Source organism: Salvelinus namaycush, chromosome 38 (genome assembly GCF_016432855.1).
Source record: "Salvelinus namaycush isolate Seneca chromosome 38, SaNama_1.0, whole genome shotgun sequence".
NCBI lineage: Eukaryota > Metazoa > Chordata > Actinopteri > Salmoniformes > Salmonidae > Salvelinus > Salvelinus namaycush.
The window spans coordinates 10900834-10923544 of record NC_052344.1 but is presented as its reverse complement, the minus strand read 5'-3'; the positions used below and the strand labels follow the sequence as shown (position 1 = coordinate 10923544).

At 43.8% G+C, this 22711-nt stretch overlaps 2 protein-coding genes across 2 annotated transcripts; both read right to left on the bottom strand.

Moving 5' to 3' along the window:
• Positions 1-1132: 1132 nt before the first annotated feature.
• On the bottom strand, positions 1133-9354 carry LOC120031790 (protein Wnt-16-like). Its single transcript, XM_038977610.1, has 4 exons — positions 9260-9354; positions 8885-9111; positions 6716-7005; positions 1133-1597 (listed from the first exon to the last, which is right to left on the bottom strand). The coding sequence occupies exons 1-4, from the start codon at positions 9352-9354 to the stop codon at positions 1133-1135; spliced, it is 1077 nt and encodes a 358-aa protein (XP_038833538.1).
• Positions 9355-12237: 2883 nt separating this feature from the next.
• On the bottom strand, positions 12238-20800 carry LOC120032161 (cadherin-like and PC-esterase domain-containing protein 1). Its single transcript, XM_038978129.1, has 7 exons — positions 20676-20800; positions 19776-19912; positions 16508-16728; positions 15875-15976; positions 15660-15747; positions 14991-15137; positions 12238-13796 (listed from the first exon to the last, which is right to left on the bottom strand). Exons 2-7 carry the CDS (start codon positions 19788-19790, stop codon positions 13554-13556), a joined length of 816 nt encoding a protein of 271 aa, XP_038834057.1. The 5' UTR covers positions 19791-19912; positions 20676-20800; the 3' UTR covers positions 12238-13553.
• Between the last annotated feature and the right edge of the window lie 1911 nt (positions 20801-22711).

The following is a 22711-nucleotide window of genomic DNA, read 5'->3' as shown; positions in this document are numbered from 1 at the left end:
GTGTGATACAGCATAATTTAATATTTACAAAATGTAAACAATTCACAAAAATATTACGTCATCTGACATATTCTCAATTAAAGCACCTGTAGCTTCACTCTGGCCTGAATTTTGCAATCTGAATAGTACAAAACAAATATTTTAGATTTCAAGAAATCTTTCCAAAATATCTCAAATAAAAATGTCATGGTACCATATATTTTTGAAGTCATTAGCAGTTTATTCCAAAAATACAAAGCATTTGAATGATTATTTCAAGACTTATTTCTATGCATAGATACTGCAAGCTTTCCAACAAGAATAAGCCTAATCTATCCACCATCAATCACCATAAAGCCATGGGTCTGTCCTTACTCCCTAGCCTGTATGAGAGCCCTAGAAATGACACAAAAGATGGCAACCTCTGACGGTCTCCCAATCCCTGTACTGTCTATGGCTCTAGCCTGCAGTTGTCTATATGAGACTTCGTTCTGATCTGGAAATGTACTGACACTGTTTGCTGCATCTACTCCGCGTTCCTTTAAAAAGCAGTTGCGGCCCTGCAGGACTGGGTTGCCGCCCCCCTACAGGCACTTTTTGGTGCCTTTCTTACATTTACATTTTACATTTAAGTCATTTAGCAGACGCTCTTATCCAGAGCGACTTACAAATTGGTGCATTCACCTTCTTCTCCTCTTACACATCATTCACCGAGTCCATTTGAAGACTTGAAGAGTTTTAACTTCCATCAAAGTTCAGTTTGTTTTTATCATTGAGTTTTGTGGCTCATTTCTACTCTGAGTAAATAATGAAGATGGCCATGTTTGGTAGTCAGAGTGTGTGGATCCTCAAGCCTCTGAAACACTGTGGAACTCCAGTCCCATTGAATAGCCTCCTACAAGGCTGGGCCCTGATAGGCCAATCAAAGTCAACTATTATCCACTGTCTTTGTTCACCTCTGATGGTGTGGTGTATAAATACTGTCTTCCTGAGAGTTGAGATGGAGGGTTGTTGATGCGGCGCCCCCCCCCCCCCCCCCCCCCCCTTGTCCATGGGAGAGAGGAATGATGGGGGGAGTCTTTTAGTCTCTCATTGGGGACAGTGTGAGTGTGTTTGTGTGTGTGTGTGTGTGCCATCACCTGCCTCCCTGTCCCTATTTACAGGTGTGCATGTCATTCATGCTCTCACACTTCTGACACCTCACATAGCAACACCACATAAACTTACACTCGCACCTCTCTATGTGGCGAACCACGTGTGTATTATACCCCCGACCGCAGCAGAGCAGGTTACACCCGTCGGGGCCGGCCGAAGTGCGGTTACACTGGCGCCCTCTAGTGCCCGCCACGCCCCAGCGCCGGTCCTCCAGACAGTAGTTAGGAGACTTGTTGAGGAAGATAAGTTCTTCCTTCCCGATGGGCACGCGACGCTGGTCCTTCTCCTTCCTCCTCACCTTCCTCTTCGAGCGGTCCAGCACCTGCACGCTTCCCTCATAGCGCTCCTTCAGGAAGTTGCCCACGCGTTCAAACGACGCCATGGTGCGCCAGCACGTCTTGACGGCGCACGAGCCCGACACGCCGTGGCAACGGCAGTCGGTGGCCATTGTCTTGGCGACAGCCTGAAAAGGTGAAAGATGGAGAGGATGGTGTTAGGACTTACAACAGACTTACAACACTGTAAGAATTACAACAGACTTACAACACTGTAAATGTTACAACAGACTTACAACACTGTAAATGTTACAACAGACTTACAACACTGTAAGACTTACAACACTGTAAATGTTACAACAGACTTACAACACTGTAAATGTTACAACAGACTTACAACACTGTAAGAATTACAACAGACTTACAACACTGTAAGAATTACAACAGAATTACAACACTGTAAATGTTACAACAGACTTACAACACTGTAAGAATTACAACAGACTTATTACAACACTGTAAGAATTACAACAGAATTACAACACTGTAAATGTTACAACAGACTTACAACACTGTAAGACTTACAACAGACTTACAACACTGTAAGACTTACAACAGACTTACAACACTGTAAGACTTACAACAGACTTACAACACTGTAAGACTTACAACAGACTTACAACACTGTAAGACTTACAACAGACTTACAACACTGTAAGACTTACAACAGACTTACAACACTGTAAGACTTACAACAGACTTACAACACTGTAAGACTTACAACAGACTTACAACACTGTAAGACTTACAACAGACTTACAACACTGTAAGACTTACAACAGACTTACAACACTGTAAGAATTACAACAGACTTACAACACTGTAAGACTTACAACAGACTTACAACACTGTAAGACTTACAACAGACTTACAACACTGTAAGAATTACAACAGAATTACAACACTGTAAGAATTACAACAGACTTACAACACTGTAAGACTTACAACAGACTTACAACACTGTAAGACTTACAACAGACTTACAACACTGTAAGAATTACAACAGAATTACAACACTGTAAGACTTACAACAGACTTACAACACTGTAAGACTTACAACAGACTTACAACACTGTAAGAATTACAACAGAATTACAACACTGTAAGAATTACAACAGACTTACAACACTGTAAGACTTACAACAGACTTACAACACTGTAAGAATTACAACAGACTTACAACACTGTAAGAATTACAACAGAATTACAACACTGTAAGAATTACAACAGACTTACAACACTGTAAGAATTACAACAGACTTACAACACTGTAAGACTTACAACAGACTTACAACACTGTAAGACTTACAACAGACTTACAACACTGTAAGAATTACAACAGACTTACAACACTGTAAGACTTACAACAGACTTACAACACTGTAAGAATTACAACAGACTTACAACACTGTAAATGTTACGACCAACTAGCTACCAGAACTCTGTTTGATAGAGACTGCCTTTTGTTTACACAAACGCTGTGGGAATGTTTTGATCAAAATCATGATCTATTGTTCTGAATGCTGGATCTTGGACTGGGACTGTAACGTGAGTCCTGAGGTTTGTGCATTCTACTTCTAACTCTGACACAATAGACTCCCTGGGCGCTGTGTACAACTGGAACAAAAGCTAAACTGTCCTTCACAGTTTAAACTGAGCGATTGAGGAGACATTTTCTTATGACCACAAACCCCAGGGCTCTTCCATTGGATTTAGGATGACCCCAGAAGAGCCAATGAATTTCACCTCTTTTTCACCTCTTCTCCCACTCCCTCTTCCCTGTCGGTTCAGTTTAGTTGGAAAGGCAGTGTGTGTGCGTGTGTGTGTTACAGTAAACAGATACACTGCTACCATTGTGTCCACATCCCTCTCCAGTAGTGAAGCCCTCTCCTCTTGACAGTGGCTAGTAGATAAGAGAGAGACCCAGTAAGTGTGTCTTAGTGAATGCCATTTAATGGTCACGCGCATGCCCCGCCCACCTGAGGATCTTTTTCAGCTATCTATTGCTAGTGTTTGATGGGTGCATAATCCGCTTGTCCGGATTGATTGCTTTCATTTTACTCCTGCTTCACACTCTTGCTTGTGCCCGACGTTTTTTCCCCCGTTAACGTTACGACGGTGGAAATGGTTGTAATGGCCTGTAAAACACACTCCGGTAATGGCTGAAATGGGCTCCATGGCAGTAGCATAAAGTATTGAAGTAGTACTCGTTACATTTTAAATGCTTAGCAGGACAGGAAAATGGTCCAATTAACATACTTATCAAGAGAATACGTGGTCATCCCTACTGCCTCTGATCTGGCGGTCTCACTCAACACAAATGCATCGTTTGTAAATTATGTCTGAGTGTTGGAGTGTGCCCCTGGCTATCCGTACATTTTCAAACCAAGAAAATGGTGCCGTTTGCTTTGCTTAATATAAGGAATATGAAATGATTTATACTTTTACTCTTGATACATAGGAATATTTTATCAATTACATTTACTTTTGATACTTACGTATATTTAGGACCAAATACTTTTAGACTTTTACCCAAGTAGTATTTTACTGGATGACTTTCACTTTTACTTGAGTAACTTTCTATTAAGATATCTATACTTTTACTCAAGTATGACAATTGGGTACTTTTTCCACCACTGCTTATGGGATACATTGTTATACAGTTGAATATATAACAACACTAAAGCTTTGTCTGGGATTTAACGCACGTCTCGACACGCACTGTACATGACGAGAAAGATAACTTTATTTTGATGGGTGTTCATTTTTTGTGGAATTAAAAAAACGAATAATTTAATACAGTTGAAATGTTTACAAAATAGATGCGCTGAAATGAAAGCAACTCCCGAATATGAACACTCGGATTATAGTGATATGTCTGATCTCACAAACCATGTAAAGTACGTTTAGATAGGCGTAATCTAGAGCCAAGCGTGTTGACATTTTTTATCCGTGGGTATCCTGCACACTTGTTGAATTATGCAAGAGTGTGTGACATTAACAGTAATTAATTAGGCAGTCTAGGCAGCGCAGGTGAGTGCAGGTAGGGTATACAGAGAAATTGTTGGGTGGTTACGGCCCTCTTCCACTCCGTTATGTTAATGTATTCATTTATACAGCCTGTGTATTTATATTTAAAAAATACCTGATACACTAATAGAATGTATAGAGTGCCTTCAGAAAGTATTCACAGACCCTTGCCTTTTTCCACTTTTGGTTGTGTTACAGCCTTAATTTAAAATTGATACCATTTAGATTTTTTGTCACTGATATAAACACAATATCCTTTAATTTTACAAATTAATAAAAAATTAGAAGCTGAAATTTCATTTAAGTCATTTAGCAGATGCTCTTATCCAGAGCGACTTACAAATTGGAAAGTTCATACATATTCATCCTGGTCCCCCCGTGGGAATTGAACCCTGGTCCCCCCGTGGGAATTGAACCCACAACCCTGGCGTTGCAAGCGCCATGCTCTACCAACTGAGCCACACGGGAGTCAATAAGTGAGTCAATAAGTATTCAACCCCTTTCTTATGGCAAGTCTAAACATTTCATAGAATAAGTTGCATTGACTCACTCTGTGTGCAATAATGTTCAACATTATTTTGTAATGACTACCCCATCTCTGTACCCCATACATTCAATTGTCTGTAAGGTCCCTCATTCGAGCAGGGAATTTCAAGCACAGATTCAACGACAAAGACAAGGGATGTTTTCCAATGCCTCGTAAAAAAGAGCACCTATTGGTAGATAAAAAAAAAGGATAATTAAAGCTCACATTGAATATCCCTTTGAGCATGGTGAAGTTATTCATTACACTTGGGTGGTGTATCAATACACCCAGTCACTACCTTCCTAACTCTGTTGCCGGAGAGGGATGAAACCACGCAGGGATTTCACCTTGAGGCCGATGGTGATTTTAAACCAGTTACAAAATGAAATGTGGGAAATAAATACATTTTCTGTCCTGAATACAAGGCAATATTTTTTTTTGGTGATCATGTTATGGGTATGCCTGTCATCGGCAAGGACTAGGGAGATTTTTAGGATAAAAAGGAAAGGAATAGAGCTAAGCACAGGCAAAGTCCTAGAGGAAAACCTGGTTCAGGCTGCTTTCCAACAGACACAAATCCACTTTACAGCAGGACAATAACCTAAAACGCAAGGCCAAATATACACTGGAGTTACTTACCAGGACAACATTGAACATTCCTGAGTGGCCTATACCTAAATCTCCCACCAAAATCCCTGAACTCCATTCATTATTTGTCTGTGCCAGTCAAATGTTTTATATGCTATAATTAAGTCAATATCCGATGGATTATAACATTTCAAAAAGTTTGGAGTATCTTCATCCATTGTTCAACTGTTGCATTTATTAGAATTGTTTTTAAAACCTTTTAACAATGTTGATGACCATTGCTACAATTTAGATGGCCTGGTGTCTGCTTGAACTTTCATTAGTCACGCTGTCACTCATTAACTCACATTATCGAGGATGTTACACTTTCTTTCCCCTCTCTCCTTCTGTCCCGTCTGAGCATCCCCCTCTCACACTGACCTTCTTATTCTCCCTTCCCTCTACTCTGTTTCCTACAATCTTTCTGCTTTTCTCCGAATATCGTTCCCGCTCTCTCTAACACACACACACACACACACACACACACACACACACACACACACACACACACACACACACACACACACACACACACACACACACACACACACACACACACACACACACACACACTTCCTAGAACGTCTCCTGAGAGTACTTTTAACAGTGTGTGATAAATTCTATTAACCACTGAATGGTTTGGTCCTAACTCCTCTCCAACCCCATATGGTGAACGAAACCCATAACTATAATAGCTACAGTAGGATTCCTTTCACGGTGCTAGATTAGTACTGTCATATCAGTCATTCATTCAGACACAATGAACCCTACACCTGCTAGAGACTTGACTACTAGAGTTATAGCTCCCATGAGCCCTATTCAGCTTTTACATACTTCCCAGAGTACCCAAAACAACTGTGTTCACTATACAATACTGTCTCTCTCTAGCTAGGTTGTGGATGTGTGTGTTTTGTTCTAGGGTGTATTGTGTCTAATCTAACTTCATTGCTGTGCTGTTTTTTGTTCTGTACACTGTCTGGGTGTTGTACATGCTCTGTAAGTGGTCTTCGCCCTCAAAGAGTCGGTGTGTGTGTGGGTTGGGTCTGTGTGTGTCGCGTCTCACCTGTCTCCCGGCTTCACTGTTGTGCTCGTTCATGGTGAGCAGTGCATCCCCTCCCCTGGCTGAGGACATATTCTTCACTGCATTATCTAGGAACTTCCTGCTGAACCATGTACCGTACTGGATATGGTCTGAGCAGCCGCCCCAGTGCCACCCTTCGCTGGGCGAGCCTGTGCCCTGCAGGCTGGTGTCACAGCCGCACTCCGTCATGTTGCCCGCACTGCAGGAGCGCGTCACTGCCTGGACCAGCCCCGCCGCCATCACCGCGTGGATAAACGCCGTCTCCTTGGTCCCTGTCAGAGTCAATGAAAAGAGGTTGTCGGAAGGGCAAATGTACGCATGGATTATTGCGTAACAGTGGCTGTGGACCTCTAAAACATGCAATGGGTGGATTCTGAAAAGATTCCACTGCCAGAGCTTTCAGCCAATAACACTTCAGACAGAGGAAGATGGCACAATTCTAGCATTAGAACTTCCGTGTATCTCAGTAGCACGGGCCTAGATATCCATACAACTTCCATCCATTGTAGTCGTGTAATACATCTTAGCTCTGGAGGGATACATGTGAGATGTGAGTTGAGCAGACACATAGCCCCATGGGAACTGTCCTGCCCTGTGTGGGGGGGGGGGGGGGGGGGGGTTACACTTCACAGGTTAGGGGCCACAGTAGGCCCTGAGTGAGGACAGACAGCTCTGGCTCAGAGAGAGACTTAGAACATGTTGGTTTGATGATAACAGTGTAGCATGGATCAAACCGGTATCACAGTTACTTGTAAGGCCATCTGGAAAGCTGACCGCCGGACAGAAACATTAGATTGTCCTGTAATGAACGAAGGCTGAAAATGTTTTACCCCAGGTGAACGTTAAAGGGGGTAGCCTACTAATATGTATAGCTTATGGAATGGGCTTGATAGACAAAACTCTAAAATATGCAGAATCGTCTGGATGGAACAGAAACATAATGACACCTGGTGACATCAATTGTAATGATTCAGAGAGTGCAGCTTCTAAGAATGACATGGTGTTTAAAGGTCATACATAGTCTATCTTTGTTGTCAATCAAGGATAAAACGTAAATCAAAGGTCCAAGCCACAAGTTGACCCAAAAGCATTTCCAGTTATGTAGGTTATCTGTGCTGCATTATATTATAAACATTTCTTGCTGCGCCCTAACCCAATAAGAACATTGTCTCCGAGTCCGATTAGATCAAGTTCCCACTTTTAGAACACGAAGACAAGACATCTGTGGTCAAACAGCAGAGCATACGTTTTTACAGTTGATTGTACGAGTCCGGACATAGGCTAAATCTATGCATTTCCATCCCATTGTATTATGCATAGGCCTAAATCAACATCATCTATATGGTCCGTTTTTTCTCCGATGTTTTGCGTCTGGGTTGAGTGAAGAAAGTTGATAGATGGCATGTGACAGGGTGCAACAAGGAGAGAGAGGAATTTGGAAGAATGAGTTTCATGTGAAAATAAAATGTTGATAGCTAAATCATGCGCTGACTCTTAACCATCTTTGAAATCTGCATGGAAACAGATTTCTGGAACGATATCTCTAAAAACAAAGAAACGGTGTTCTTATGTTACATGTCGACCATGAATCTCCTAATTAGGATAATCCCGGCTGGTTTAGGACCAGAGGGGAGCAGGAGTTCTCTGCTCAAAGACCACACTTGACCGTGGATAAATGCTGTGTTTGGACGGTTAAACCGAAACAGATGTGCGCACATGTTCTCTCTCTCGCCCCATAGGGCATACAGCTGCTCGAGTCGGCAAATCAAATCACGTTCCCTCCCTGGACAACATTAAACATTTTCATGACTCAAACCAAACCGATCACGAGTAAAGAGTTATGGAAAATGGAAGACGTGCTTCTTTTTGACGCACTATCAAACAGAAAGACAATTGAGGGACTGTTTTTATATAGCAATTGCCTTAAACGGTCAAATACCAAATGATGTGGGCACACATATTAAATACTGGATTATGGAATACAACCACTATAATGCACCCAAAATATAGTCTCATTTTCCAAATTAAACCCAATCAAAAAGAACATTATCAATAGCCCAGAAAAGTGAACACTTTTTTTTGCCAGCGGGGCACAAAGCACCCTATTGTTTTATGTCTATTAAAACGAGTATTTAAACCGCCTGTCCTTACCACTGGTTAGCTCGTAGCCGAACACAGAGAGCTCTTTGCTGGTAGAACAGTTCCACCGCTCGTGCTCGAACTGCGTCTGGCACTCCGCGATGCCGATGCGCGCGCCGTCCTTGATGCTTGGCAGGAGATGGGGCTTTCTCTTGCACAGGTCCTTCTGCTTGTGCGTCAGCGGGAGATTGGCGCAGCCCAGCTTCTCTGGTACTCCCACGGAGGTTATTCCCAACCACCTGAGACATAAAGCAAGCAGAGGCGACAGACAGTACGTTACTTTCTAAACCACATTCATACCCAAACGGAATCGTATTTCATGCGTAAACAAAACAGTGCAATTTGACAAAAAGCCAAGCTTAATCACAAGCAATGAAATATACTTACATCCAACTGGCTCGACAGCAGACAGGATACAGTGAAAAGAGTAAGAGAAACAGAAAGCAGATCTGATGTACTCCACCGCCGCTTCTTCTCTCCATGGCCACCTCATTTACAGAAGCTGACTGGCCTCCCGGGCACTGGGGAAGGGTATGTCCATGGAGCGCTGGATCGGTACTGGGTTCTGTCTCATGCTAGCCCCACAGCATAGGACCCTAACAGAAATAATCCTCAATCCGTGGTTATCTCGAGCAATTCAGTAAAATCATCCACGGGGAGAGAGAGAGGACGCGGGCGGAATGGTGTGGCTCGGCGGCTAGTAGTAGCCTACAGTTGGATGGGTGATAAAATAAGTTCCTGACGGTGTTCCCCAAAACGCAGACAAACAGTTTTATCCTGGACTGGGAGAACCCACACCGAGCGTCTCTAAGAAGCGCGCTACCAGGCTCGGATTGGCGCACCCGTGGATTCATATTCAGCAGACGCGCATGTCCTACGCGCTAATTGGACGGACGCGCAAAGAAAAAACGCATGCCGCCGATGGCACTGAGAGGAACTGAGCAAAACGTTTGGCATGAGAGAAGGTGGGGTTCCACTAGATAGCACATCCAAAGTCCAAATTGGCTATAGCCCATCGTAAAAATGTATGACAACCAAATGTACTTCTTGGTCTTAATTTGAGGTTGGGGTTAGGAATAATGTTATCAATGTGATTAAGGTTAAGGTTAGGTTTAAAATCAAAAGTTAAGAAGATCAATTGTAGAAATGGGTGGGGTTTATGACTTTGTGGCTGTGGTAACTAGGAACGACCGAGAAGGTGGAAGGAAGAATAAAAGCCAGCAGAACACTTCTTTATAATGGCCACTTCACTCAAGCGCTGTAAACATAATCATGTCAGGCGAATATAATTTCCCCCCGAAAAATTCCTTGATACGAAACCTTGAGTGACGTAAGTGCATTTATAATATTTATAATACAATAGATTATCTCATACACAACAATTATTTCTTGATAAACAAGGCCTGGTTTTGAATTGTGAATTTAATACCAATTTAATTCCAACTAATCCTTATGACAAACTAATTTATAGATTTGATCTATAATCATATTTATAGATTGCATATGCAATGGTTTCCAATTTTAAGATTCATATAAATCTTAGAGAAAATGTCCTCATGATTTCAACACATCGAAATCATCCTCCGAGTCAAACATTTTTTTCAGTGCTCGTGAATTGGGTAATATTCGTTAGGTTTAGAATGTCTGGAATCTAATTTAGCCATTTAAATGTATAGTTCAAATGAACAAAGGATTGATTGAAATGCAACGACAATTACAACCACATTGCCCATGGCGTAACCAATTATGTTTGAGCAAATATTTTCAATCACTGTTGAGTTCTTTGCCTTTTCCTGAATAATCAACATCATATGTTCAGTCAGCGAGCATTTTCGACGAGACAATTTAAGGACATTTTAAAGGGGTTGACTGACCACCTTTCTGTTGAGTATATTGGACTGGGCGGTATGGGGCAGACGAGGTGAGGTCTACTCAGCCCCCAGAAATGTCACAACCCTCCCAAGCATTTCAAATTCCCCGATTGAAACAGTGCAGAGTGAAAGGTCTGCCTGAAATTTGACATCAGAGGTCGGAATCGCAGTGCAGGGCAGAGTCCAGCATTCCTCCTTGGCGCGACAAAAACCCAGGCGGCAGGACCACCGTCTTCAGAAAGGTTACATGTGCCCAAAAGGCAAGCCTTTGTCTATAACATTTGACATTAACCTTCATTTTGATCGAGTCTGTTGCGTCTACCTTACTCTATTCCCTCGCCCACTCAATGCTGTTATTTAGCCACATGTCGCACAAGACCATTCAATTTGAAACACTTTAGGCACTTAACCTTGTATGCGTTCCCTTTATTTGATCTAGAAACTATAAAACCAAGGTTTTAAACAAATATGGAAATATGTTCAATATATCGCTACATTGTATTACATTTTATTGCGGTCATATAACCGTGTTTATAACGTTTTTTATGTAGACCTTGGCTACATAATTTGAACACACCATTGTCAGTGTAAGTAGGCCTAAATAAAATAGACTAATAACTTTCTCGAATAAGGCCCTAACAGTACGTCGACTTCAAACACGACTTAGGCCTGCATTTAAATCAACATTAGTTTTACTTCTCGATCCTGTTGCTCGATCTCTGCCCAGATCACACCGTGGGTAGGGTGATTGGATGTGTCGGATTAGCGGCACATGACTGCAAAGGGGAGTCAGACAGGGCTCGTTACGCGCAAAACGGAGTTAAACCACATTACACTGTCATCCATTTTATTATAGCACAGTTATAGCCTAATTGAACATGTGTCTCCCTAATTATTAAGGGCTCCGGAGTGGCGCAGCGATCTAAGGCACTGCATCTCAGTGCGTCAGGGCGTCAGAGACCCTGGTTCGATTCCAGGCTGTATCACAACCGGACGTGATTGGGAGTCCCAAAGGGCAGCGCACAGCGTCGTCCGTTATTGCCGTTATTATAAATAATAATTTGTTCTTAACGGACTTTCCTTGTTAAATAAAGGTACAAAAAATGTGTTCTTCTAAACCAGCTGATAGAGATGTATCGCTACATTGTAGGCCTATGCGTGACAAGAAATGATGGCCAGGTGTTGGTGGCACGAAATTACAAAACGGAAATTACAAAACGAAGAAGGAAAAGAAAGAGCGCCTCAGAGCATCACACGGCTTCATACCTCTGCATGGTTGAATTGTGATGATGACTGTTAAAGGATTAGTCTAATGCTGTGCGCAAACAGCATGCACAGGCTTATCCTCATGTTGTGCACAACTTAAAGGGGAAATCTGCGAGGCCAACATACAAGCTAGGGCTTTGTGGAACTTTTAAAATACAGTTTCATGCTTTCAGAACATAGTTTCTGGACACAAAGTTAAGTTAAGAAAATATATACTTTAATGTTGTAATGGAATAACTTATATATACCATCTGGAAACACAAAGCTGAAGTTAGTACCATTTGAAGATAGATGTTCTTTAAAAATAAATGAAGAGTGTTGATAATATTTAGCATTAAGCAAATATGTCTTTCTGTTCTTTTCCCTTACGTTTTCCTTCAAAATCACTGAATCAAATGATTAGGTTTGCTATCAATGTTCCATAGGACAGAGCTAAGCAGGTAGTCTCCACTCGTGTGTGTGTTACAATTACCTTCATCTTCACCAGCTCAGTTCCCTCCATACAAATGATCAGAGGACAGATCAGACAATATGTATAAATCCATAGCACACATTACACCAGACCTTCATTAGCATGTAAACAATATGCTGCATGTAAAACATTATACACTGATTATCAACATTATAGGAACGAATAAACATCTGTAGAAAAATATATAGAACTATAAGAAAATCATACATAAGACATTCACTTGAAGAATAGCTCAGCTTTCGTCACATCTTTGGCATAGAATAGAATACGCTGTGGTGTCAACAGGACACGCGGATGGATGAGGTACTGTATATGAGGAGGAACAGCTGGATATCAAAAAGTCCCTCCGATGGCGAGAGATAGGCTTTCCTGATGCATAAAGGCATCAAAGGCACACATCAAAAGTCTTGAACCTCTCCTCGGGGACCCCCCAGACGTTTCACAATGTTGTTGTAGCCCTCAACTAGCTCACCTGATTAGTTGACCAGTTGAATCTGAATCAGGTGTGCCAGCTCTGGAATACATCAAACACATGGAATTGCCGGGGGTACACGAGGTGATGATTGAGAACCAATGCTGTACAACATTTCAACAACGTTTCCACTACTATAAAACTATACAATTGTAAGGGTTTGTGCTGGAGCGTTGAGGGAGCATTGTCGGTTGGTGGGAGAGCAAGGCTTACATTTGGGATGTGCACATGACACACTCCTTCGACAGTCACTCTCGCTCTCCTCTTTTTTCTTTCTCCAGCTGCTTCCCTAGTCTTTTGGCGGTCGGCCAGCGATCCCCCTCTTCGACCATCTGGAAACCTCTACCTAGCAGAGGTAGCAGTCACATGACGGGGGGGGGGGGGGGGGGGGGGGGGCAGTGTGTGGGCCAATCAGAGGAGGTCTGTACTCTCCTGTTACTACAGCACTTCGTGGATGGGATGACCTCTCATTCTTTAGAGAGACGCTGGTATGGACGCGCACGCGCACACACGCGCACGCGCACACACACACACGCACGTTAGTAAGCAAGGACACAAGCACGCACGCACACACACAGTCTGTGGTGGTGAGGGCTGGTTCTAGTTTCCTGTGTCTCTCACACACAGTCTGCTCAGCAGAATCTGCGAGTACACCTGGTTCACCGCTCCTCTCACATGATAGGTGGAGGAGTTAGACCCCGCCCACTGGTCCTGGTGCTGCAGGGTGGGCTGATCCCTGTACCCGGTTCCAGTTCCACTGGTTCCGGTCCCAGGTTCCTCGCCGTGTCGAAGGAGCTTCATCTTCCTGTGCAGGGGAACCTTGGAGAACGACAGCTTTTCAACCTTCAAGGAACACAGCGAGGAGAACCACGTCAACACCTCACCTCTAACACAACATCTACATACTGATATTATACTGTAACTAGGTAACTAGACCATGGCCAGAACTGACTTCTACTACCGGAGGCTAGCTAACGTTGCCTGGGGTGTCACGGAACAGAACAGAGCGGAAACCCATCGTCACAGTCTGGGGTTCCTCTAATATAAATCACACTGGAACAATCCAAGCCTGACCTAAATCCTGACATAATAGAAACCCTGTCCATCCCCTCAGGGTTCGGGTTAGACATTACTCCATTCATGTATCCCATACTTCCTTCTGGCTTCCTTTTGGGAAATTCTGTTGCCCCTTAAAGACCCATGTGAACTGGGAGGGGATGGGCGGGGGTATGGAGGGGCAGGGGAGGCACATGTACATATCCCCGAAACCACTTCACAAGTGCCCTGGGGCCCAGCTGCTACCAACGTGGTGCTTTACTGCCCAATAAAACCCGGCCTAACGGCTAATTACTGATTAACCGATCCATGGACAATTTTTTATAGCTGAATTAAAACAAGTGACTGTTCTTTTTACAGGGAGCTGGAGAGGGGGGAGAAGGGGAGTGTGTGTGTATGTGTGTTACAGCAGGATTTCCTTCTAGAAAGCTCCCTGACATGGAGGGGGATTGTTCAATCAAAAGGACATAAGAACCGATTTGCTCTGGGCCCAGAAAATGGCTGTTCGCTATTTGGATCCTCCATGGGGTCAAAGCCCAGGATTATTTAAGCCCAAAGATTCCCTCCTGGTAAGTCTGCGTGTGCGCGAACATAAATAGCAAGTATCCATAATGAAGTTCAGATATTACAGTCGGAGAGGGAGAGGGAGTCCTTGGAGAAAGAGCTTGCTGTGGATCTAGCTGTGCTCCCTGGTCACTGAGGTTTAGACAAACCATCAGTTATAATTGGTATCAATTACTGTATCCAGAGAGAGACATATGATACCTGTGTTATTGTGTTGATAACATTGTGCTGTGATTTGAATAACTGACTGGTAGGTAAGCAAATACTGAGAATGAATATAAACTATGATAAACAAAATGAACATACTGAATTAGGACGTTCAAGGTGATACACACTGTTTCAATCAGGGTGGGGCGAGAACTTAGGGTACTGTCGTTTTTTAGACAAGGGTGAAGGCGGGTTGAGGGGGGGGGTTACCTCATGAAAATGGCAGGCGCACTGTCCCTGCAGGAACTCTTTGTAGCGGCCCATGGTGACGCTGAATGTGTCTATAACCTCATACCCATAGTGCTTTGCGGCGGTGATGATGTTGCTGTTCTCTCTATACAGCTCCTGTACTCCTCTCTGGACAAGTTAAAGTAAGACAACAAAGAAGTAATCGCTACTCAACACAAGGAAACATTCACATTGGGAGCCGTATCGTAGCCATAACATTTTTGTACAGTTCTCGGAGGCCCCTATTGCAACACACCTGAAGTATAACTTAACTTTGAATTGAATTAGTTGTATTGCTGTTGAACAGGTGCCATTGCTGATGTTGGACCAGTCAGCATGTTGGAAGCCATGGACTATTAGCCAATAATGTTTTAGATAAATACACACAGCACGGGCAAAGAGCTATCCACCAGGTGACTAAGCAGTGCCTTTTAAAAACTAACAGATAAGCAGTAAAATGAACAGCATGGGAAAATAATTAGAGTGTAGAGAGAAGCTGAGGGGGAAAGAGAGAGAGAGAGAGAGAGAGAGAGAGAGAGAGAGAGAGAGTGATAGAGAGAGAGAGAGCCAGAGCGGTCAAACATAGAAAAGAGTTGAGGAGGAGACACCAAGAGTGAAACTGAACGCACACAAAGAGGAGGATGGACCTACCAGTGAGAGAGAGCGGATGCCGTCCACAGGGAGATGGAAGCCCATGCCCAGAGACTTCACCACCACCATGATATCCTGTAGCCCTTCCCTGGAGGAGAGAAATGGGTAATGAGGTCTATTCTTGGCCAGTGAATTAATTTAATTAAGCAGTTGCTAATTCCTGAACGGCGTCAGGAAGGGCGTTTGCCACAGAGTGTATGCAACAGTAGGTTTACCTCTCCAGCACTTCTCTCATGATCCTCAGGTGGTTGGTGTTGAGCCACTGGACACCTCCTGCCACCAACACAGTCTGACGGGAGTTCTCCAGGGGTCGTGATCTTCGGAGGGGATCAAAGGTCAAAAAGACATCAGCTCGGCAGTAGGACTATATCTATTGAACAGGCATAGGCACACATGCTGACAACGTGCTTCTGCCTTCGCACGCACGCACGCACGCACGCACGCACGCACGCACACACGCACACACACACACACACACCACCTGCTCAGCATATCCTTCAGTAGCCACATCCAAAGCAGAGTGCGGTCTCAGAGAGAGAGTCGTGGATGGGAGACCTGCTGTGTTAAATTACACTGTGACACGACTCCTAACACATGACTCTTGAACGCAGCCCCCGGCCCTTTGATCACAGCAACTAATTAAGGCTTCCTCTCCATATGGGGGTATAGGGCTTCAAGTGTCTATGGGAGTTAAGAGCCAAAATGGCTTCTGCATAGATATGGCTTCTTGATGCTAATCTAACAGCTGATGAGTAGACTGCAGTGATTACAGGACATACTGTAGTGCAGCAGGGGCACTAACGCCAACCCTCACCCATCCACCCACCCAGACTCCCCCTCTCCTTCACCTCAGTATGAGCTGCTCCAGGGCCCTCTGGAAGGTGGGTCTGTGGCTCTGCTCCAGCCAGAACTGGGGGTAGTAGGAGTAGGAGACGTGTGTGTGTCCCTGATTGACGTTGCGATAGACCAGGCTGTCGTGGGCCTTGCCCCAGTCCTCCAGACTAGAGTTGACCCGCTCCATCAGGAAGTACATCATCCCCCGATTAGTGGAGTCACCTATGAACATTACCTGAGTGGCAAGAATAATGGTTTTGACTTGACAGGATCGAGAACACCTGGGTTGTATTCATTAGTGCACACCGTAGAAAAACGTACCAAATTGTTTTGGAGCAGAGAACGAAAATTGACATTTCTTATTGGAGAAGTTCATTTAGTCCCTCCCTGTTTCAGCCCATTTCTTTGATTTGCTGCCTAATGAATATGGCCCAGTTTTCATTGAATTTGCACTTCAAAATGATTTCACTGTAGTTGACTGGCATGTACTTAAATATATAACGGCTGACCTTTATAACTGCAACACTGCCAAAATGGGAACACATGAAAGGCAAATCCCACAAGGCACACACTCGTTGAATCAGCGCTGTTCCCACGTCATTTCAATGTTGAATTGACATCTGTGCCCAGTGGGATGCTTCTATTACGACCAATCCACATAACACAATATAACAAATCAAAAGTGATATGACAGTGTCCAAGTCAGTTTCCAGCTAAGCCAATCAGAGCGTGTGAAAGAGCCTTTTCAAACACAGAACAGAGCCAAAACAGATGGACTGTAGTTTAGAGTGAGAGGTGGCAAACATATCATCTTTGTGAAAGCTTCTGGTTGTCCAAATCTGTTGATGAGAAAATGGGGAAGTCCAGAGAAATGTAACAAACACGACATCTGGAGCAAACTGACGTAACTCATAACTCATGCATCAAATCATTATTGATACAGATCCATATTAAAGTAAGGGGTAGACTGGGTAGGGCATGTGAGGACAGGAAGTTGAGAGGCTTTATTAGAATTAGCTGCAATGTGAGCTAAAGTGGCTAAAGTCCAACTTGAATCACACGTTCACACTGACCTCTGACCTGGAAGTAACTGGCAACTCTTTCACAAACCACTAGCCACATTCACCAGAGACAGCTTTAACTAAACCACTATCCACATTCCCTAGAGAGATTTGACTAAGCCTATAGAAAGCCCTAAGACTGTAAATGCCTACTGTGGCTCTAAGGCATTGGTATTCAAAGTCGGTGTCGCAAACTGCAGTGGGCCAAAATGTTCATTTTTTTAGGAACAAAAATTAAAAGTACAAATTATTGTATGGGGCAATACACAAACATTTTTGAGATATATAATTTGAAAGATACAATTTAATTGAATAAATGTATTTATTGGTTTCTTTTCATTTTGATAAAATATGAACATGCAATGAATTGAAGGTTATTTGTTGATGTAAAAATCTAAATTGACTGATTTTAAGGTTGTGTCATTAGATTTGGGGTGGGATCGCAAATAAATTCTTGATAAAAAATGGGGTCCCCCAGAAATTCTGGCGGACAAAATGAGGTCTCCTCTGAAAAACTTTGAATACTACTCCTCTAAGGTGTACACCTATTATGCCTGATATATTTCCTGGGTTGATTTAACGGCTTTACGTCCCTGAGGGCCGCTCCGTACTGTGACACCAGTGCAGCGAACTACATGCCCTCCCATTAGCATTGCTGGAGTATATGAGCCAAAGGCTAAGACTTTAGTTCATACAGTATATTGCTTCTGTTCCTCCACCACTCCTCCTGTCCTCAGCTCTGCCAACCCCTGCTGGGTTTACAGACCTATTTGTACAGCGTCACATAAACCTCACTCTCTCACCTCAGAGGCATCATACCATAGCCTACCTCATCTACCCTCACCACCTGGCTTCAATGAGACGGAGTGAGCTAGAGAGAAAAAGAAAACAGATGTTTGAGGGATGGCTCAGCCCTCAAATTAACTCACGAAGGGAAACGTGCTAGACACTGCCTGTCTTGGTATCCTTACATGATCATCTCTGTCCCATCTTTAGACCAGATGCATGCTGGTTAGCGTAGTCTTAACACACATATCTGCCCACACCTTTCTCACACCCAGTGCTGACCAAGCACACGCTGAAGAGCCTGACCAATACAGCTGGCTTCCATATCATTCCGTTATCCCCTGTGCAATATCTCTCACACATATAGACATAGTGTGTCTGTGTGTTGGTGTGCACGTGCGCAAGTCTTATGCATGTGGAAAATATTAGCACTCTCACTGAATCTGTCGGTGCTGCTGTCTGTCTGGATCCATGTGTCATCTTTGATGACTCAGCTGAAGGGCCTTGTTAGCGCCTAGTTAGCACCCAGTTAGCGCCCACTGCTAACCTACCCTAACTACCTCCCACTTTTGGGGAACAAGCTAATTTCTAATCTGTACTGTTAGTAGATTGTGGGACAGTAACCCGAGCAGAGAGCTAGCTAGGAACATGAGAGCAGTGCCTGAACTCAGGTCATGGACTTTGGACATACACTGCTCGTCAAAACATCTCATTCCAAAATCATGGGTATTAATATGGAGTTGGTCCCCCTTTGCTGCTACAACAGCCTCCACTCTTCTGGGAAGGCTTTCCACTAGATGTTGGAACATTGCTGCGGGAACTCGCGTCCATTCAGCCACGAGAGCATTAGCGAGATCGATGAATGATGTTTGGCGATTAGGCCTGGCTCGCAGTCGGCGTTCCAATTCATTCCAAAGGTGTTCGATGGGGTTAAGGTCAGGGCTCTGTGCAGGCCAGTCAAGTTCTTTGACACTGATTCGGACAAACCATTCTGTATGAACCTAGTTTTGGGCATTGTCATGCTGAAACAGGAAAGGGCCTTCTCCAAACTGTTGCCACAATGTTGGAATCACAGAATCGTCTAAAATGTCATCGTACGCTGTAGCGAGAACAGAGAACAAGTTTCCACTGCTCCAGAGTCGAATGGCGGCGAGCTTTACACCACTCCAGTCGACGCTTGACGTTGCGCATGGTGATCTTAGACTTAGGCCATGGAGTGTTGTACTTTTGTGCATGTTGAGTATGTGATTGTGTCTCAGTGTAAACAAGGTATGACATGATTGTTATTTTCTTATCAAATCTATTTTTGGGCTTAGCTGTGGTTAATTTGCAGAATAAAAATTATTATAATTATGCTCCGGCCCCACGACCATCCACTTCGACAAAAATCATCCCACTGATGAATTTTGTTGCCTACCCCTGCATTAGGGCTTACCTTCCTATACATCATGCAGTCCTGCAGCTGGGGGAGGTCCAGCAAGGGGTGGTAACAGCCCTCGGGTTGCCAAGCAACCTCTCTCCAGTCACAGGTCCGGTTGTCGGCACAGCTGAGGCAAGGAACCACCCAACGACCTGGGGAGAGAAGAAGAGAGGGAGGGAAAGAAATGGAGAGAGAAGAAGAGAGGGAGGGAAAGAAATGGAGAGAGAAGAAGAGAGGGAGGGAAAGAAATGGAGAGAGAAGAAGAGAGGGAGGGAAAGAAATGGAGAGAGAAGAAGAGAGGGAGGGAAAGAAATGGAGAGAGAAGAAGAGAGGGAGGGAAAGAAATGGAGAGAGAAGAAGAGAGGGGGGGAAAGAAATGGAGAGAGAAGAAGACAGGGAGGGAAAGAAATGGAGAGAGAAAAAGGACAGGCAATCAGAAGTGAATAAAGTGATTAATTGTTCCTGCTCCAAAAAACATTTTTATTAATAAATATAGATATTTCCATGAACAAAACATAGACAGATTTCTCACCAGCAAAGCTTCACATTGTGCAAGTTATAATTCTCCACACACACTTCACATTGCTCTCCCTGCTGACATTTATTATCTTCCCTGCAGGGTAGGATATTAGGTTTTAATAGCTGAGTTTAACCTCTGACCCTTTGCACTTAAATCAAAGGGCAGAGTGTGTTGGCCACTTAAATCATCCTTGTACAGATACACACAGCAAGGTTTCATATGGACATCTGGGCACGTGTGCATAACATTTCAAAGCAATGAGAATTATTTCTAAGTAGAACATTTCTGAGGAGCGAAAAAACAATTCTGACAGTAATTCATAAAGCCTTTCAGCTATGTATGAATCGTTATCTATGAAAACAATGTGAAGTGATATCTTTAGGGAGGAAACAGACCTGGTACATCCCCGGAGGTGCAGGGCTGCTTTGGGGCATGGGGCTCGCCTGGAGAGAGTGGCCCAGGGAGGGGCTCCAAACCACAGGGCTGATCTGGTTGCACCACCAGGCCACAGTCCTGCGTAGACACAGGGAGAAATAGATGAGATTATGAGGGATGGTCGATAATACTGGGAGGCTGAGGGAACTTCATCATGTTGAGTTCATGTTGTAAACTAGTATTCATTCAGTGCTATTGTTCTAGTATTCATTCAGTGCTATTGTTCTAGTATCCATTCAGTGCTATTGTTCTAGTATCCATTCAGTGCTATTGTTCTAGTATCCATTCAGTGCTATTGTTCTAGTATCCATTCAGTGCTATTGTTCTAGTATCCATTCAGTGCTATTGTTCTAGTATCCATTCAGTGCTATTGTTCTAGTATCCATTCAGTGCTATTGTTCTAGTATCCATTCAGTGCTATTGTTCTAGTATCCATTCAGTGCTATTGTTCTAGTATCCATTCAGTGCTATTGTTCTAGTATCCATTCAGTGCTATTGTTCTAGTATCCATTCAGTGCTATTGTTCTAGTATCCATTCAGTGCCATTGTTCTAGTATCCATTCAGTGCTATTGTTCTAGTATCCATTCAGTGCTATTGTTCTAGTATCCATTCAGTGCTATTGTTCTAGTATCCATTCAGTGCTATTGTTCTAGGATCCATTCAGTGGTATTGTTCTAGTATCTAGTCAGTGCTATTGTTCTAGTATCCATTCAGTGCTATTGTTCTAGTATCCATTCAGTGCTATTGTTCTAGTATCCATTCAATGCTATTGTTCAAGTTGTTGTCACGATGAAACACAGTAATGCAAATGGCAGGTTGGGGTAGATTTATGACCATATGAATTTATTTAACAATTCACCTCATCTGACCATATCTACAACCATATAGATGATGGAAATCTCCATTGTCAAAGGCTTTCATAACTGTAGTTGTGTACTGATAGGAATGATCATGTTTTCCCCTCTCTGTTTGAGTCATGGGAGGCAGTTACTGTGGTCACTGACCACTGACTCATCCCTATGTCTCAATTTTTATTTTATTTAACCCTTAATTTACCAGGTAATGGTAATGACCTTTCTGCCATTCCCTCGCTCACCGTGTTTCCATCTCTCTTTTGGGCCCTCTCTATTCTCACAGTCTTTCACTTCTTTACTCATCTCATTTCTCTCCATCTCCCTCTCACCCTTCTTTGTCTCTTCTCTTCGGTATCAGAGAGCTTGGCGGTGGGTGCTGTGTCCCACTCTTTGAGGCTGGTGGTGGTGGGGGGTCAAATGGTTGGAGGTGAGCGGTCAGAGGTCAGACAAACCTAACCAGATGAATGACAGCGGCTGGGAAGCTACGTATCCCAGGGGCCCCGTGGGAGCCGCCCGACCGTCTGGCCCTGAGTACAGAGAAACCGCCAGGCACCTCCCCTTACCATTGGGCTTGCGGCGCGACTGAACCTCACACACACAAACATAGATGCTCTCCACACACACACACCTAGATACACGTACACTTTCCTTTTCAAGCGGGCCATGAAGGAACTGAACCTCACACACCCTCACACCCTCCCTCACACCCTCCCTCCCTCCCTCCCTCCCTCCCTCCCTCCCTCCGAGGGTCTTCAGTTCACACGTCCACACCACATTCCCCACGGCTCCGGCGCAGCTCTCAACAAAGTGCCACAAGACAACTTAACAGGGATTTTCTTGTTCGTACCTGTGCACAGTGTACACGCCACAAACACTGAGGCCCTGGGGTCTGAGGGAGCCGCCTGGGGCCACGGCCCAACCGCCGTTATGGAGGAAACGCACCGCGGCCACCTTTCATCCTTCCCTCCATCCCTCTTCTTAAAACGGACCGGAGAGTCTTGCTGCCACGTAAAAAAGACCTGTATCTTTTTTTGTATCGGTCATCTCTTTATTTTTCTCTCTGCCCTTTCTCCATCTTTTCCCTCTCTTTCTCTCAACCTCCCTCTTTCTTTTTCAGTGGCAGGTACGCACATATACCAGC

Excerpts from the sequence above, each read along its gene's own strand:
- LOC120031790 (XM_038977610.1), bottom strand. The coding sequence starts at position 9,354 with ATGGAGAGAAGAAGCGGCGGTGGAGTACATCAGATCTGCTTTCTGTTT. Across the intron at positions 9,112-9,259 it reads TGCTGTCGAGCCAGTTGGAT|GTGGTTGGGAATAACCTCCG; the intron begins GTAAGTATATTT and ends TTTATGTCTCAG. Across the intron at positions 7,006-8,884 it reads CGGCTACGAGCTAACCAGTG|GGACCAAGGAGACGGCGTTT; the intron begins GTAAGGACAGGC and ends TGACTCTGACAG.
- LOC120032161 (XM_038978129.1), bottom strand. Across the intron at positions 15,138-15,659 it reads GCATCCGCTCTCTCTCACTG|AGAGGAGTACAGGAGCTGTA; the intron begins GTAGGTCCATCC and ends TAACTTGTCCAG. Across the intron at positions 13,797-14,990 it reads GCGCCTGCCATTTTCATGAG|GTTGAAAAGCTGTCGTTCTC; the intron begins GTAACCCCCCCC and ends TGTTCCTTGAAG.